The sequence below is a fragment of the Stomoxys calcitrans genome, chromosome 1 (genome assembly GCF_963082655.1).
Source record: "Stomoxys calcitrans chromosome 1, idStoCalc2.1, whole genome shotgun sequence".
NCBI lineage: Eukaryota > Metazoa > Arthropoda > Insecta > Diptera > Muscidae > Stomoxys > Stomoxys calcitrans.
The window spans coordinates 97,304,698-97,322,283 of NC_081552.1; the positions used below are offsets into that span (position 1 = coordinate 97,304,698).

Genomic DNA, 17,586 nt, shown 5'->3' on the forward strand with positions numbered 1-17,586 from the left:
GCTATATCCGAATCTGGACCGATCTGTGCCATAATACAGAAGTATTTGAAGGGGCTTAACTTAACATTCTGTCGCAAATTTCGGCGACATCGGACAACAAATGCGCCTTTTATGGGCCTAAGACCCTAAATCGGCGGATAGGTCTATATGGCAGCTATATTTAAATCTTGACAAATCTGAGCCAAACTGAGGAAGGATGTTGAAGAGCTAAAGGCAACTCCCTGTCCCAAATTTCAGCAAAATCGAATAATAAATGTAGCTTTTATGGGCCTAAGACCCTAAATTGGAGGATCGGTCTATATGGCAGCTATATCCAAATCTGAACCGATCTGAGCCAACTTGACGAAGGATGTCGAAGGGCCTAACACAACTCACAGTCCCAAATTTCAGCAAAATCGAATAATAAATGTAGCTTTTATGGGCCTAAGACCCTAAATCGGAGGATCGGTCTTATAGCAGCTATATGCAAATCTGGAACGATCTGAACCAAACTGAAGAAGGATGTCGAAGGGCCTAACACAACTCACTGTCTCAAATTTTAGCAAAATCGGGTGATAAATGTGGCTTTTATGGACCTAAGACCCAAAATCGGCGGATCGGTCTATATGGGGGCTATATCAAGATATAGTCCAATATAGCCCATCTTCGAGCTTAACCTGCTTTTGGACAAAAAACGAATCTGTGCAAAGTTTCAGCTTAATATCTCTATTTTTGAAGACTATAACGTGATTTCAACAGACAGACGGACGGACATGTCTAGATGGTCTTTTTTAACGCTGATCAAGAATATATATACTTTATAGGATCGCAAATGGATATTTCGATGTGTTGCAAACGGAATAACAAAATGAATATACCCCCATCCTTCGGTGGTGGGTATAAAAATCAATTTGTATTTGTTTGTAGGTTTGTTTGTATGTTTGTGCGTTCCTTATAGACTCAGAAACGGCTGAATCGATTTTCTTGAAATTTTCACAGATGGTGCCTTTACCCTCCCCTTTACCCTAATTTTCAGAAACGCCAGATCTCGGAGATGGGTGGTGCGATTTAAGCGAAATTTTGTGTGTTCTCATATAGTACCCTAAAAATAAAAATTTGGTATCCAAATTTCGGATGGGGTACCTAGGGGGACTGCCCCACCCTAAAGCCTACCAAACATATATTTTGAGCAATCACGACAATATGGGACTCAAATGAAAAGTACTTAGGATAAGAAAACGTATCTGATATCCATTTGTCGAACCAAATGGTAGGGGGACCACCCAACACACCCCTAAATCGGACATACTTACCGACCATGGCAATTTGAGACTCAAATGAAAGGTATTTGCGAGTCGAATACGAATCTGATATCCAAATGTGGGACCACGTTTCTGGGTGTACACCACTTCCCCAAAACACCCCCCAAACAGGACTTTTTTACTGACCTTGGCAATATGGGGCTTAAATAAAAGGTTTTTGAATGTAGAATTAGAATCTGATATCCAAATATGAGACCATGTGTTTGGGGGCCGCTTCTCCCCAAAAACCTCCCCCAAAGGGGACATATTTACGACCATAGCCACATGGGGCTCAAATGAAAGGTCTTTGGGAGTAAAGCACAAATCTGATATCAATATTCGGGAAAAGTGTCTATGGGGCCACCCCACAACACCACCCAACCTCCAAAACACCCCTTAATCCAAAAAAATGCAATGATATTTTTTTCCGGGCTCAGTGTTTGGCCCAAACCACAAAACCGCTAAATCGTGCATATTTACCAACCATGTCAATGTGGAGCTTAAATGAAAGGTATTGGGGGGTAGAGCAAGAATTGATACCCATTTTTGGGACCAATTTTCTGGGGGTCTACCCTTCTCCGAAAATATCCCACAAACAGCAATTTTTAGTGACCATCGCAATATGGGGCACAAATAAAGGTATTTGGGAGTAGAATACGAATTTGATATCCAAATGTAGGACCATGTATTTTGGACATCATCCCTTTCCCAAAACACCCCCAAAGGAAAAAAAAATTTTCGACCATGCCAATATGTGGCTCAAATGAAAGGTATTTGAGATTAGAAAACGAATTTGATAACTTATTTTGGGGCCATGTGTTTGGGGGACGCCTCATCCTCTAAACTCCTCTTAAGCCAATGACAATATGAGGTTTAAATTAATGGTATTTAAGAGAAGAGCACGATGCTGATATTTTTTCAGGGCAAGTATCTGGGAGACCACTTCTCCCCAGAAAACACCACTAAATCAGATATCATGAGAATATCGGGCTGAAATGAAGTATTTTAAGAATTTAGTACACCTTACATCCATTCTTAAATTCGTACACCAATAAAGATCATGTGGGATTCAGATAAAGGCACCTATATTGGTTAACTGTTAGTCAAGTTTGCATAGTATTTCACTAAAAGCTTTTTAATTGTCGAATATAAATATTCCATGGAAACTTTTGTTTCATTTAAAGTAAATGAAGGCGCAGCGGAGCGGGCCCGGGTCAGCTAGTTTACCATACTTTGATGCCATGTTTCATGCATACCCTTTGTAATAGATTACTGCACAAAATTATGTTAAAACCATATTTTTCTGTAAAATTTTTGAAGAATATTACTTTATATTATATTATAGTTTCATGCATATTTATTGAGCATTCAAAATGCGCATTAGTATGCTATTGAATATGCTATGAATGCTTTGAATATTTTCGTATTGCTTCCAAGCCAAGAAGAATTTTTTGCTGGGCCTAGCCAAACTCGTCCAGAAGATTTGGTTAATGCCAACCACAAGAAGAGTTCCTTCCTCCTTCCTCTCTCTGTGAAAGACCTCCCACTTCATGGTTTTGCTTGCCCAAGAATCCCAATATGCGTTCCGTCGCATTTTACTGATCGATTTCTTGATGAAAACCGTCTCCCTTGTGAGCAGGGGGATGTTTCTCACCAGGTCGATCTTTGCGCCCTCCCTGGTGGAGTGGTACATCTGATGAGCTGTTTGACGGTATCAATACATTCCGCCAGCGCATAGATGTCCCCTCTATACTCGCAGCTCATCATTTGTATGGATGGACCCCCTACAGAGTTCCACACATGTTCGAAAGCCGCCACTTAACCAGAACCTCCACATGGGACCGATCAGCTCATCTCTGTTGTGATTCCTTGCCACTCTGGGGCAAGAGGGCGTATAAAGGACTCCTTATTATTCTCAGCGACCATTTTCCTATTCCGTGATGTCGTTCATGAAGACTCTGGGACCATGCGCGCTTCCTTCATTGCTGCTCCGATTTGGTCTAGCTCCGCAGGATACTGTAGCGAGATGGCTGGCTTGGTTTTCCCAGAGCACTTGAAAGCGGGGAGCTCTTTTTCTTCTTCAGCATTTTAGCAGTGCTATGCTCTTCGGGAGATTTGATTCTCTTTCTAGCTTCAGAAGAATGGCTTGGAATTTCAGTTTTATTCTTTTCAGCGTCCTGCACTTTCGCCCAATTGCGCTGCCGGTACATACTCCTCTGTCTTCTTCGTCGCTTAGCAAAGCCTTCGCTCACTTCTGACGTCACCCGTTGAAATCATAAATTTAGTTGGGGAGCAAATTAAAATTGGCGCAAAAGAAACATTTCATTAAAATAATGACGCTGATTCGCCGAAACGATCACTATAAAACTTAGATATTTGCAAAGACAAGCACATGTTAAAGGATTTGAAAGATTATTATCGGCCTATAAACACTGTTTTGTCAAACTGCAAAATTGAGCTCTGACCTTATGGCCAAATGTCCCCCACTTGGGTCAGTTTCTTCACCCTTAGCGACCAGAATGTCCAATGAAAAACTTGAGGTATCTTTACCAATTGTCTTAGTACTTTTTCCAATGAGTATCCACATATCTTCAATATCATAATTTTCCCCATTTTTATACCCACCACCGACGGATGGGGGTATATTTATTTTGGAATTCCGTTTGCAACACATCGAAATATCCATTTCCGACCCTATAAGGTATATATATTCTTGATCAGCGTAAAAATCTAAGACGATCCAGACATGTCCTTCCGTCTGTCCGTCTGTCAGTTGAAATCACGCTACAGTCTTCAAAAATAGAGATATTGAGCTGAAACTTTGCACAGATTCTTTTTTTGTCCATAAGCAGGTTAAGTTCGAAGATGGGCTATATCGGACTATATCTTGATGTAGCCCCCATATAGATCGATCCGCCGATTTAGGGTCTTAGGCCAATAAAAGCCACGTTTATTATCCGATTTTGCTGAAATTTGGGGCAGTGAGTTGTCTTTGGCCCTTCGACATCCTCCGCCAATTTGGCTCAGATCGGTCCACATTTGGATATATCTGCCATATAGACCGATCCTCCGATTTGGGGTCTTAGGCCAATAAAAGCCACATTTATTATCCAATTTTGCTGAAATTTGGAACAGTGAGTTGTTTTAGCCCCTACGACATCCTCCGCCAATTTGGCTTAGATCGGTCCACATTTGGATATAGCTGCCATATAGACCGATCCTCCGATTTAGGGTCTTAGGCCCATAACAGCCACATTTATTATCCGATTTTGCTGAAATTTGGGACAGTGAGTTGTGTTAGGCCCTTCGATATCCTCCGTCAATATGGCCTAGATCGGTTCAGATTTGGATATAGCTGCCATATAGACCAATCTCTCGGTTTTAGGTTTTAGGGCCATAAAAGGCGCATTTATTGTCCGATGATGCCGAAATTTGGGACAAAGAGCTAAGTTAAGGCCCTCCACATATTTCTGCAATTTGGTCTAGATCGATCAAGATTTGCATATAGCTGCCATATGGACCGATCTCTCGATTTAAAGTCTTGGCCCCATAAAAGGCGCTTTTTTAATCCGATTGCACTGAAATTTGACACACTGACTTATGTTAGGCTTTTCGACATCCGTGTCGTTTTAGTTCAGATCGGTTTATTTTAAGATATAGCTACTAAAAAGGCCAATATTTTGTTATATACAATTGAACAATGACTTTTACTTATTAGTATTTGGTCCAAATGGGAACATATATTGATATAGCTGCTGTGTGGCATAAGGTATGAGTTTTGCACCGGTTTTTGACGAAAGGTGGTTTACATATATATCCGAGGTGGTGGGTATCCAAAGTTCGGCCCGGCCGAACTTAACGCCTTTTTACTTGTTTTGGTTTTCAATAATGTTATTTTTAGTCCGCTTGACATTTTATTTGCCGGCGATAGGTGAATTGTGACTTTCCTTAAACAATCACACACTTGGGACCGCCAAACGTACTGCAGCAAACATTACCCACACTGTTTATTGGGTCAAAATTGAAAAGGCCAGCAAAGCAAAATTGCGAACATACATCAAAATTCAACGAACAAACAAGCCGTAAAATTTCCAAAATATATTTAATATTTATGATGCCAACCATTTTTTAGATGAATGAAATATTTATGATGATTTCAAATGAAGTTTTGCTACATGCAGCATTTCTGTGACCGAGTTTTTCAAAAGGAAAGACAGCAACAGGCATAAATGTCCAGATGTCATAGATATCCATCAAGGTCCCATCTCATGGCCCAATCTGTCCTTGCTCATCTTTGATTTTAACGTGTTTATTTTGTATACTCTCTCAATAGGCAACGAAAAGCCAACTAATTGGTCTAAACCAACTCTTAATTTTGTGACAAGCAATAATTTTAAGCAGCATGTACATAGACGTACATTTTTATACCCTCCACCATAGGATGGGGGGTATACTAATTTCGTCATTCTGTTTGTAACTACTCGAAATATTCGTCTGAGACCCCATAAAGTATATATATTCTTGATCGTCGTGACATTTTATGTCGATCTAGCCATGTCCGTCCGTCTGTCTGTCGAAAGCACGCTAACTTCCGAAGGAGTAAAGCTAGCCGCTTGAAATTTTGCACAAATGGTATTGGTATTGTCAATGGGCCATATGGGTCTACGTTTTGATATAGCTGTCGTAAAAACTTGGGTTTTGACTTCTTGATCCTCTATAGTGCGCAATTCTTATCCGATTGGAATAAAATTTTGCACATGTTTTGTTATAATATCCAACAACTGGGCCAAGTATGGTTCATATCGGTCCGTAACCTGATATAGCTTTCATATAAACCGATCTGGGATCTTGACTTCTTGAGCCACTAGAGGGCGCAATTCTTGTCCGATTTGGGTAAAATTTTGCATGAGGTGTTTTATCACTTCCAACAACTGCGCTGGTATGGTTGAAATCGGTCTATAACCTGATATAGCTGTCATATAAACCTATCTGGGGTCTTGACTTTTTGAGCGTCTAGAGGGCGCAATTCCTTTCCGATTTGGCTAAAAGTTTTCACGACGTGTTAGGTTATGACTTCCAGCAACTGTGCTAAGTGTGCTTTAAATCGGTTCATAAGCTGATATAGCTGTCATACAAACCGATCTTGAATATTGATTTCTTGATACTAGACGGCGCAATTCTCATCCGATTTGGCTGAAATTTTGCATGACGTGTTGTGTTATGACTTCTAACAACTGTGTCAAATATGGTTCAAATCGATCAATAACCTGATATAGCTGCCATATAAACCGATCTGGGATCTTGAGCTTCCAGAGGGCATAACTATTGGGTTGCCCAAAAAGTAATTGCGGATTTTTTTAAAAGAAAGTAAATGCATTTTTAATAATACTTAAAATGAACTTTAATCAAATATACTTTTTTACACTTTTTTTCTAAAGCAAGCTAACAGTAGCAGCTGATAACTGACAGAAGAAAATTTGTCAACGCCGACTATATGAAAAATGTGCAATTACTTTTTGGGCAACATTATCCGATTTGGCTGATGTTTTGTACAATAGCTTCTCCTATGACCTTCAACATACGCATTAAATTTGGTAAGAATCGGTCTATAGCTTGATTCAGCTCCCAAAAAAATCGATCTCTCTATTTTACTTCTTGAGCCCCTAAAGGTCGCAATTCGTACTCGAATTGGCTGAAATTTTACACAATGACTTCTACTTTGGTCTCCAACATTCAATTCAATTATGGTTCGAATCGGACCATAACGTGACATAGCTCCAATATTAAATTAATTCTTTTCTTTATCCTTTGTTTGCTTAAAAAGAGATATCGAGAAAAGAACTCTACAAATGCGATCTATGGTAGAGGAAATATAAGATTCAGCCCGGCCGAACTTAGCACGCGTTTACTTGTTATTTACCTATTTGCTCTCTGTTTTTACTTTGTCACTCTCTCTACTTAAAAAATTTTGTTTGTTTTGTCAGTGGTCGACAATGAGATTTGAGAACTCATCATCTTACATTTGGTAGTCTTCCACGCATCCTCTAACCTACCGACATCTCTTTGCTAATGATGGAATAACGCTATAAGCATTACTGCAGAGCAGTAAGTTTCTCAATTAAATTAAATTAAACAAGTAAAAAGGCGTTAAGTTCGGCCGGGCCGAACTTTGGATACCCACCACCTCGGCTATATATATATAAACCACCTTTCATCAAAATGAGGTGAAAATTGCATGCGTTATGTCCCATTGCAGTTATATCGAAATATGTTCCGATTTGGTCCAAATACTAATAAGTACAATTGTGTACAGTTCAATTGTGTATAACAAAATATTGGTCTTTTTAGTAGCTATATCTAACAAGTAAAATCGTGCTAAGTTCGGCCGGGCCGAATCTTATATACCCTCCACCATGGATCGCATTTGTCGAGATCTATGCGCGGTATCTCTTTTAGGCAAACAAAGAATATTGAACAAGTAAAATCGTGCTAAGTTCGGCCGGGCCGAATCTTATATACCCTCCACCATGGATCGCATTTGTCGAGTTCTTTTCCCGGCATTTCTATTTAGGCAAAAAAAGGATATAAGAAAAGATTAGCCCTGCTATTGGAGCGATATCGAGATATGGTCCGGTTTGGACCACAATTTAATATATATATATATATATATATATATATATATATATATATATATATATATATATATATATATATATATATATATATATATATATATATGTTGGAGACCTGTGTAAAATGTCAGCCAATTCGAATAAGAATTGCGCCCTTTGGGGGCTCAAGAAGTAAAATAGAGAGATCGATTTATATGGGAGCTGTATCGGTCTATGGACTGATTCAGACCATAATAAACATAAAATGATGGTCATGAGAGGATACGTCGTACAAAATCGGCAAATCAGGCAAATCGGATAATAATTGCGACCTCTAGAGGCTCAAGAAGTCAAGATCCCAGATCGGTTTATATGGCAGCTATATCAGGTTATGAACCGATTTGAACCTTATTTGACACAGTTGTTGAAAGTAAGAATAAAATACGTCTTGCAAAATTTCAGCCAAATCGGATAGGAATTGCACCCTCTACAAGCTCAAGAAATCAAGTCCCCAGATCTGTTTATATGACAGCTATATCAGGTTACGATCCGATTTGAACCATATTTGCCACAGTTGTTGGATACGCCTTTTATGGGCCCAAAACCTTAAATCAGAGGAACGGTCAATATGGCAGCTATATCAAAATCTTTATTGGTCTACGAATTTAAGTTTGGATGTAAGGTGTACTCCATTCTTAAAATACTTTATTTCAGCCCAATATTCTCATGATATCTGATTTAGGGGTGTTTTCGGTGGTGAGGTGGTCCCCTTTCAAATACCATTTACTTAAACCCCATATTGCCATTTGTTTAGGGGAGTTTATATGATGAGGCGTCCCTCAAACACACGGCCCCAAAAAAGGTTATCAAATTCGTTTTCTAATCTTAAATACCTTTCATTTGAGCCACATATTGGCATGGTAGCAAAATGTTTACCCTTTGGGGGGTGTTTTGGGGAACGGTTGATATCCTAAATACATGATCCTACATTTGGATATCAAATTCGTATTTTTCTCCCAAATATCTTTATTTGAGGCCCAAATTGCGATGGTCAGTAAAAAATTACTGTTTGTGGGGTATTTTAGGGAAGGGTTATCCCCCAGAAAATGGGTCCCGAATGTGGGTATGAATTCTTGCTCTACCCCCCAATACCTTTCATTTAAGCTCCACATTGACATGGTCGGTAAATATGCCCGATTTACTCCCAAATATCTTTAATTTGAGCCCCATATTTCCATAGTCGGCAAACATGACCGGCTTGGGGGGTGTTTTGGGGGATGGGAGGCCACTCAATAAATTGGCCTTGCAAATATATATCGTATTCGTTTTCTACTCTAAAAACCCTCTTATTTGAGTCTCATATTACAATAGTCTGCAAATACTTACTATTTGGGTGGTGTTGTGGGGGTGGGGTGCCCCATAGACACTTTTCCCGAATATTGATATCAAATTCGTGCTTTACTCCCAAAGACCTTTTATTTGCGCCCCATATTGCTATGGCCATAAATTTGTCCCCTTTGGGGATGTTTTTGAGGTTTGGGTCCCCCAAACACTTGGTCCCATATTTAGATATCAGTTTAGAATTCTACACTCAAAAACCTATTATTTAAGCCCAATATTCCCATGGTCAGTATATAAGTCCTGTTTGGGGGGTGTTTTGGGAAAGTGGTGAACCCCCAGAAACGAGGTCCCACATTTGGATATCAGATTCGTATTCTACTCGCAAATACCTTTCATTTGAGTCTTATATTGCCATGGTCGGTAAATATGTCCGATTTAGGGGTGCTGTGGGGGTAAGGGTGGTCCCCCTAACACACAAATTTTTATTTTTAGTCTACAATATGATAGCACACAAAATTTGGTGCCCTATTTTCACCACGGGGTCATTATGCACCATCTGTGAAAATTTAAAAAAAAATCGGTTCAGCCGTTTCTGAGTCTATAAAGAACACACAAACATGCATACATACAAACAAACAAGCAAACACAAACTGATTTTTAATATATAAGATTTGGACCGTAGTTGTCATAGCGATTTAGATCATACTAAGCACAGTTGTCAGAACTCATAACAAAACACATCATAAAAAATTTCGGCCAAATCAGATAAGAATGTCGACGTCAAGATGCTCAAGAAGTCAAGATCCGGGATCCGAGATCGGTTTATATGGCAGCTATATCAAAACATGGACTGATATGGGCCATTTAGAATCCCAACCGACATACACCAATAAGAAGTATTTGTGCAAATTTCAAGCGGCTGGCTTTACTCCTTCGAAAGTTAGCGTGCTTTGGACAGACACACGGACGGACGGACATGGCTAGATAATATTAAATGTCATGACGATCATCATATATATATATATATATATATATATATATATACAAATATAGTATATCAAATATATATATATATATATATATATATGGGGTCTCAGACGAATATTTCGGGTAGTTACAAACAGAATGACGAAATAAGTATACCCCCATCCTATGGTGGAAGGTATAAAAAAATAAACAAGCAAAAGCTTGCTAAGTTCGGCCGGGCCGAATCTTGGGAACGCACCACCATGGGTTCTGCCAAAATATGTGAGATATATCTGGTTATAGAACGAATTGGACCTTACTTCGCGCAGTTGTTGAGAGTCATTACAGAACAGTATATGCAAAATTTCAGCCAAATCGAATAAAAATCGCGGGTTGTAAGGGCTCAAGAAGTCAGATCGGGAGATCGGTTTATATGGGAGCTATATCATGTTCTTGATTTGGACCGTAATTCGCACAGTTATGGGAGTAATTACAGAACACTATGTGGAAAATTTCAGCTTAATCGGACAAACTCAATAAGTCAAATCTGTAGATCGGTTTATATGGGAGTTATATCAGCTTCTTGGCCGATTTAAACCGTACTTGGCACATAATAGAACATTATGTAAAAAATTTCAGCCAAATTGGACAGAAATTGCGACTTCCAGGGGCTCAAGAAGTCAAATCGGGAGATCGGTTTATATGGAAGCTATATCAGGTTATAGACCGATTTGAACCGTTCTTAGCACAGTTGTTGAAAGTCATAACAGAACACTATGTGCCAAATTTCAGCTTAATCGGACAAAAATTGCGGATTCCAGGGGATCAAAAAAGTTTAATCGGGAGATCGGTTTATATGGGTGCTATAGCCAAATCTGAACCCATCTGCAATCCCTGACGACCTACATCGGTACAAAGTATCTGTGCAAAATTGCAAGCGACTAGCTCTTCGCGTTCGACCGCTATTGTGATTTCGACAGACGGACGGACGGACATGGCTACTTTCACTCAGAATGTCAAGAGATCTAGAATATATATACTTTATGGCATCCTAGATCAATATTTCGAGGTGTTACAAACGTTGTTTTGCGTTGTCTTGTGTGATAGTCTCTACTAGCTATAACTGTGTACGTTGGTCGAAATCCCGATTACGGTCAACGTATAAGTTTATCTACCTAACATTTTGCACAGATGCTTCTTATTGATGTTGGAGATTGCAACTGGGTTTAGTTCAGTTTGATTTATCTAATTATAAATCAAATCGGTATATAACCTGATACAGCTCTCATCTAACTAAAGACCCAAAAGATATCTGAAGTCACTGGAAGCCGCAATTGTTGTCTGATTGGGCAAAAATTATGCACGTAGTGTTCTGTTATGACTTCAAACAAATCGTCCAAAACCTAATAGACTCAACTGGTCTTCTATGGCCCCAAAACCGTTAAATTTTTGGTTGAGTTGGCAAGGAAAATAGACTTTGTCTCAAGACAAAAAAAAAAAAAAGTAAATGCCTGCTAAGTTCGGCCGGGCCGAATCTTATATACCCTCCACCATGGATCGCATTTGTCGAGTTCTTTTCCCGGCATCTCTTCTTAGCCAAAACAAGTAAAAGCGTGCTAAGTTCGGCCGGGCCGAATCTTATATACCCTCCACCATGGATCGCATTTGTCGAGTTTTTTTCCCGGCATCTCTTCTTAGGCAAAAAAGGATATAAGAAAAGAGTTGCTCTGCTATTAAAACGATATCAAGATATGGTCCGGTTCGGACCACAATTAAATTATATGTTGGAGACCTGTGTAAAATTTCAGCCAATTCGTATAAGAATTGCGCCCATTGGGGGCTCACGAAGTAAAATAGTAAGAACGATTTATATGGGATCTGTATCGGGCTATAGACCGATTCAGACCATAATAAACACGTATGTTGATGGTCATTAAAGGATCTGTCGTACAAAATTTCAGGCATATCGGATAATAATTGCGACCTCTAGCGGTCAAGAAGTCAAGATCCCAGATCGGTTTATATGGCAGCTATATCAGGTTATGAACCGATTTGAACCTTATTTGACACAGTTGTTGAAAGTAAAAATAAAATACGTCATGCAAAATTTCAGCCAAATCGGATAGGAATTGCGCCCTCCAGAAGCTCAAGAAATCAAATCCCCAGATCTGTTTATATGACAGCTATATCAGGTTATGAACCGATTTGAACCATACTTGGCACAGTTGTTGGATATCATAACGAAATACTTCGTGCAAAAATTCATTCAAATCGGATAAGAATTGTGCCCTCTAGAGGGTCAAGAAGTCAAGACCCAAGATCGGTTTATATGGTAGCTATTACAGGTTATGGACCGATTTGAACCATACTTGGCACAGTTGTTGGGTATCATAACAAAACACGTCGTGCGAAATTCCATTCCAATCAGATAAGAATTGCGCCCTCTAGAGGGTCAAGAAGTCAAGACCCAAGATCGGTTTATATGGTAGCTATATCAGGTTATGGACCGATTTGAACCATACTTGGCACAGTTGTTGGATATCATAACAAAACACGTCGTGCAAAATTTCATTTCAATCGGATAAGAATTGCGCACTCTAGAGGCTCAAGAAGTCAAGACCCAAGATCGGTTTATATGGCAGCTATATCAGGTTATGAACCGATTTGAACCATACTTGGCACAGTTGTTGGATATCATAGCAAAGCACGTCATGCAAAATTTCATTCCAATCGAATAAGAATTGCGCACTCTAGAGGCTCAAAAAGTCAAGACCCAAGATCGGTTTATATGGCAGCTATATGAAAACATGGACCGATATGGCCCATTTACAATACCAACCGACCTACACTAATAAGAAGTATTTGTGCAAAATTTCAAGCGGCGAGCTTTACTCCTTCGAAAGTTAGCGTGCTTTCGACAGACAGACGGACGGACGGACGGACGGACGGACGGACGGACAGACGGACGGACGGACGGACGGACGGACGGACGGACAGACGGACGGACATGGCTAGATCGATATAAAATTTCACGACGATCAAGAATATATATACTTTATGGGGTCTCAGACGAATATTTCGAGTAGTTACAAACAGAATGACGAAATTAGTATACCCCCCATCTTATGGTGGAGGGTATAAAAAGGATATAAGAAAAGATTAGCTCTGCTATTAGAGCGATATCGAGATATGGTCCGGTTTGGACCACAATTAAAATATATGTTGGAGACCTATGTAAAACGTCAGCCAATTCGAATAAGAATTGCGCCCTTTGGGGGCTCAAGAAGTAAAATAGAGAGATCGATTTATATGGGAGCTGTATCGGGCTATAGACCGCTTCAGACCATAATAAACATATGTTGATGGTCATGAGAGGATACGTCGTACAAAATCGGCAAATCAGGCAAATCGGATAATAATTGCGACCTCTAGAGGCTCAAGAAGTAAAGATCCCAGATCGGTTTATATGGCAGCTATATCAAAACATGGATTTGTGCAAAATTTCAAGCTGCTAGCTTTAATCCTCCGGAAGTTAGCGTGCTTTCGACAGACAGACGGACGGACATGGCTATATCGACATAAAATGTCGAGACGATCAAGAATATATATACTTTATGGAGTCTCAGACGAATATTTCGAGTAGTTACAAACAGAATGACGAAATTAGTATACCCCCCATCCTATGGTGGAGGGTATAAAAACAAGTAAGAGCGTGCTAAGTTCGGCCGGGCCGAATCTTATATACCCTCCACCATGCATCGCATTTGTCGAGTTCTCTTTTTAGGCAAACAAAGAATATTTAATAAGAACTGTTATGCTATTGGAGCTATATCAAGTTATAGTCCGATTCGGACAATAAATGAATACTGAAGAATGCTTGTAGAAGTCATTGTGTAATATTTCAGTTCATTTGGATAAAAATTGCGCCTTGTAGAGGCTCAAAAACAAAATCGGGAGATCGGTTTATATGGGAAACGTATCAAGCTATTGAACGATTCAGACTATATCAGACACGTATGTTTAAGGTCATGAGAGAAGTCATTGTACAAAATTTCAGCCAAATCGGATGAGAATTGCGCCCTCCAGAGGCTCAAGATGTCAAGATCCCAGATCGGCATATACGGCAGCTCTATCAGGTTATGTACTGATTTGCGCCATACTTAACACAGTTATTGGAAGTGATAACAAACCACCTCATGCAATGTTTCAGCAAAATCGCAATAGAATTGCGCCCTCCAGCGGCTCAGGAAGCCAAGATCCAAGATCGGTTAATATGACAGCTATACCCGATTATGAACCGATTTGAATCGTAATTAATACGTTTGTTGGAAGTGATACCAAAACACTACGTGCAAAATTTCAGTCAAATCGATCGAGAATTGCGCTATCTAAAGACACAAGAAGTCAAGACCCAAGATTGGTTTTGTATGGCAGCTATATCAAAACATGGACCGATGTGGCCCATTTACAATCGCAACCGACCTACGCTAATAAAAAGTAATTGTGCAAAATTTCAAGCGGCTAGCTGTACTCCTTCGAAAGTTAGCGTGCTTTCGACAGACAGAGGGACGGACATGGCTAGATCGAATAAAAATTACATGACTATCAAGAATATATATACTTTAGGGGGTCTCAGACGCATATTTCGAGGTCTTTCAAACAGAATAACGAAATTAGTGTACCCCCATCCTATGATGGAGGGTATAAAAACAGTGTGCCAAATAGACAGCCGGGCATAGCTAAATCGATCTCTATCTCGGTCTTCCCTATCTGCGTTAGAAAATAAATACACTTGGTTGTAATACCATACAGCACAGGAGTGGTGTAGGTTTTAAATATCCTGGAAGGATTTTCTAAACAAAAACCTGTATGCCATCACTTGCTTGCTGGCCGTTAGCGCGACAAGGATTCAAAATAATCGTGCAAAGTAGAGTTTACTGCGAAAACCTCGGTTTTGAGGTATTATTCAACAGAGAGTGGAACAAATGATGGTTTAAATAAGTATGAATATCAAAACACAATTTCAGACTTTTTTCGATTGCTATTTATTCAACAATTCCAAATAATGTCCAGTTATCACACTTCTCAAGCAACCAACATTGTTCATAGATTTCAATGAAATCTGGGTCCATTTTCACGAGTTCAAAACCACGGCCACAATTTAGCATCTTGTGTAGTGTCAGCTTTGACGGTTCCGTAAAGTTTTCCAGGCAACTAGAACAGGACACAATGCGATCTTCCGAGGAATGGTGTAGAAAACGTCGGATATTGGAAATTTCTTGAAGGCCAATGAAGTAACCAGAGATGTCACATATAATGGCAAAGCTGCGACACGATAACAAATTATTGGCTTTAAAATTGAGATGATAGGGCACAGCGTATAACTCTAAGGAGTTGCTACACTGTTGTATGGAATACAAATTACAGGGAAACGGAAGATCTTTGCCGTTCAGGGGTTGGGAGGTTAGTAAATGTTTTCGAAACCATGAATTTATCAAAGCCAAATCTTGGTGCTTGTTGCCAGACCCAGTTGTCATAGCCGCAGTTGGTGCTTGTTTGCGGGCAAATTGTAACGGCAATGTCGGATTACGCTCGCAAAACCTTTGCACCTTAATGTTTATCCTTTTGATGGAAAAGTCCTTTTGCTGGGCACTACAATCTTTGCTGCAGCTGGCCATATACCTTTTCAGTTTTTCCAACAACATGGCAAACATCATGTCCACACTTTCTCGTATGTCATAGTAATGGTTTATAACCAATGCCGTTGTTTGCAGCGTAAAGACTTCCCCATTGATTGTCACATAGAAACGTAGTACTATATCGAGACTACGAACCGGACCACTTACAGCACAGGCAGCTCTAAGTAAATCCGGTATGGCTTTTATGCCAGCATCGAGCAAAAATTGCTGAGTATCACTTACAGCCTTCGTGTCACACAGCATAAAGGACTCGATGTTTTTGCCGACAATAATTTCCTTATGATCCATTAGAGTTGTTATCCGACCTAAGCCATTTGTCGATGACGCTGGAATAGAGGTAGGACCAGTTGGTAGACGATGGCTTTGCATGGCTGCTGGATTCATTCCCTCAATGTTGGCCGATTTTAGTTCATTGTCGTTGTCATCCAGAGTCTTGGGCTGAATCCAATGATTGCCATAGGCATCGGTTTCTTTGCATGAACTGCCGCATTTATTACATTCGATAACATCGTTATTTTCGTTTTGCCAACTGTGAACAAATCTTCTCTGTCCACCGGAGGTGACAAAGGTGTAACTCGATATTGGCAGAGACATCGTCATCCTCAACAGGGCTAAACTACTGGTCCACGTTGTACAGATGACGGATGAACTAACAGCTATGAAGGGCAAAAGTTGCGTGCTTCGATGTTCTGACTGCCGCTATTTGCTGATGCGGCTGCCTTTTGCATTCACTTCACTGCTAGAGGAATGGAAAACTGCCTATGGTTCTTCATCGATTTATCGCATTTATAGCTGAAGCTGATGATGCTGTCGCCAGCAGCAGGTATCTGGGCATGTGAATGGGATTTTATCGAGATTGTCCTGTTGTCGTAGCAGATTTCATTGCTTTGCTCTTTGTCTTTGGGAAAGTCCTGGTGGTTGGTTGGGTATGCGTGAAAAGGAGAACCAATACCTACCAGCAGCCAACCGGTAAATTCTTGATAATGATGTTCACCATTTTTGTTGTAGTGTCTTAGCCCAAGACCAAATAAGAGAATATGATTGTGATAAACACATTTTTAAGCAGATAGCTGTTGTGCTGTTAAAATGCTATTTAACGTAGGTACAGTACTGCGTGCGATAAGGGTAGTTAAGATTAACTTTTCTGTCATGTGTAAACACCTGTAAAAAGTGTAAACTAAAAGATCATACATATTCATCGTTTACCTATCCTAAGATAGTACCTTCTCCCATGCAGGTCATATTGACCCGGTTTTTTGAGAGGCAATTATGATGTTATCCTACATACTTTATTTGTTTCTCTTTCGAGACGAGCCCAATGATCGGAGATGCACATATCCTACATATTTTAAATGGTATGTTATTTCAATTCACATGGATTTAAGTGTTTTGAAGTAGAGTTATTGTGAAGGTATCTTTTACTTTCAATACCCACTTCATCTGATTTGGATAGAGCAGAAAGAAAGTAATAACGTGAAAAGTAACAAGTAAAAGCGTACAAAGTTCGGCCGGGCCGAATCTTATATACCCTCCACCATGGATCGAATTTGTCGAGTTCTTTTCCCGGCATCTCTTTTTAGGCAAATAACGATATAAGAGAGATTTGCTCTGCTATTAGAGCGATATCAAGATATGGTCCGGCTTTGCCCACAATTAAATTATATGTTGGAGACCTGTCTAAAATGTCAG

At 39.7% G+C, this 17,586-nt stretch overlaps 1 protein-coding gene across 1 annotated transcript; it reads right to left on the bottom strand.

Annotated features, from left to right (window-relative positions):
* Window positions 1–15,243: 15,243 nt before the first annotated feature.
* Window positions 15,244–16,491, bottom strand: LOC106095312 (protein terminus-like). The gene has a single exon (XM_013262551.1). It carries the CDS (start codon window positions 16,489–16,491, stop codon window positions 15,244–15,246), a length of 1,248 nt encoding a protein of 415 aa, XP_013118005.1.
* Window positions 16,492–17,586: the final 1,095 nt, after the last annotated feature.

Excerpts from the sequence above, each read along its gene's own strand:
- LOC106095312 (XM_013262551.1), bottom strand. The coding sequence starts at position 16,491 with ATGTCTCTGCCAATATCGAGTTACACCTTTGTCACCTCCGGTGGACAG.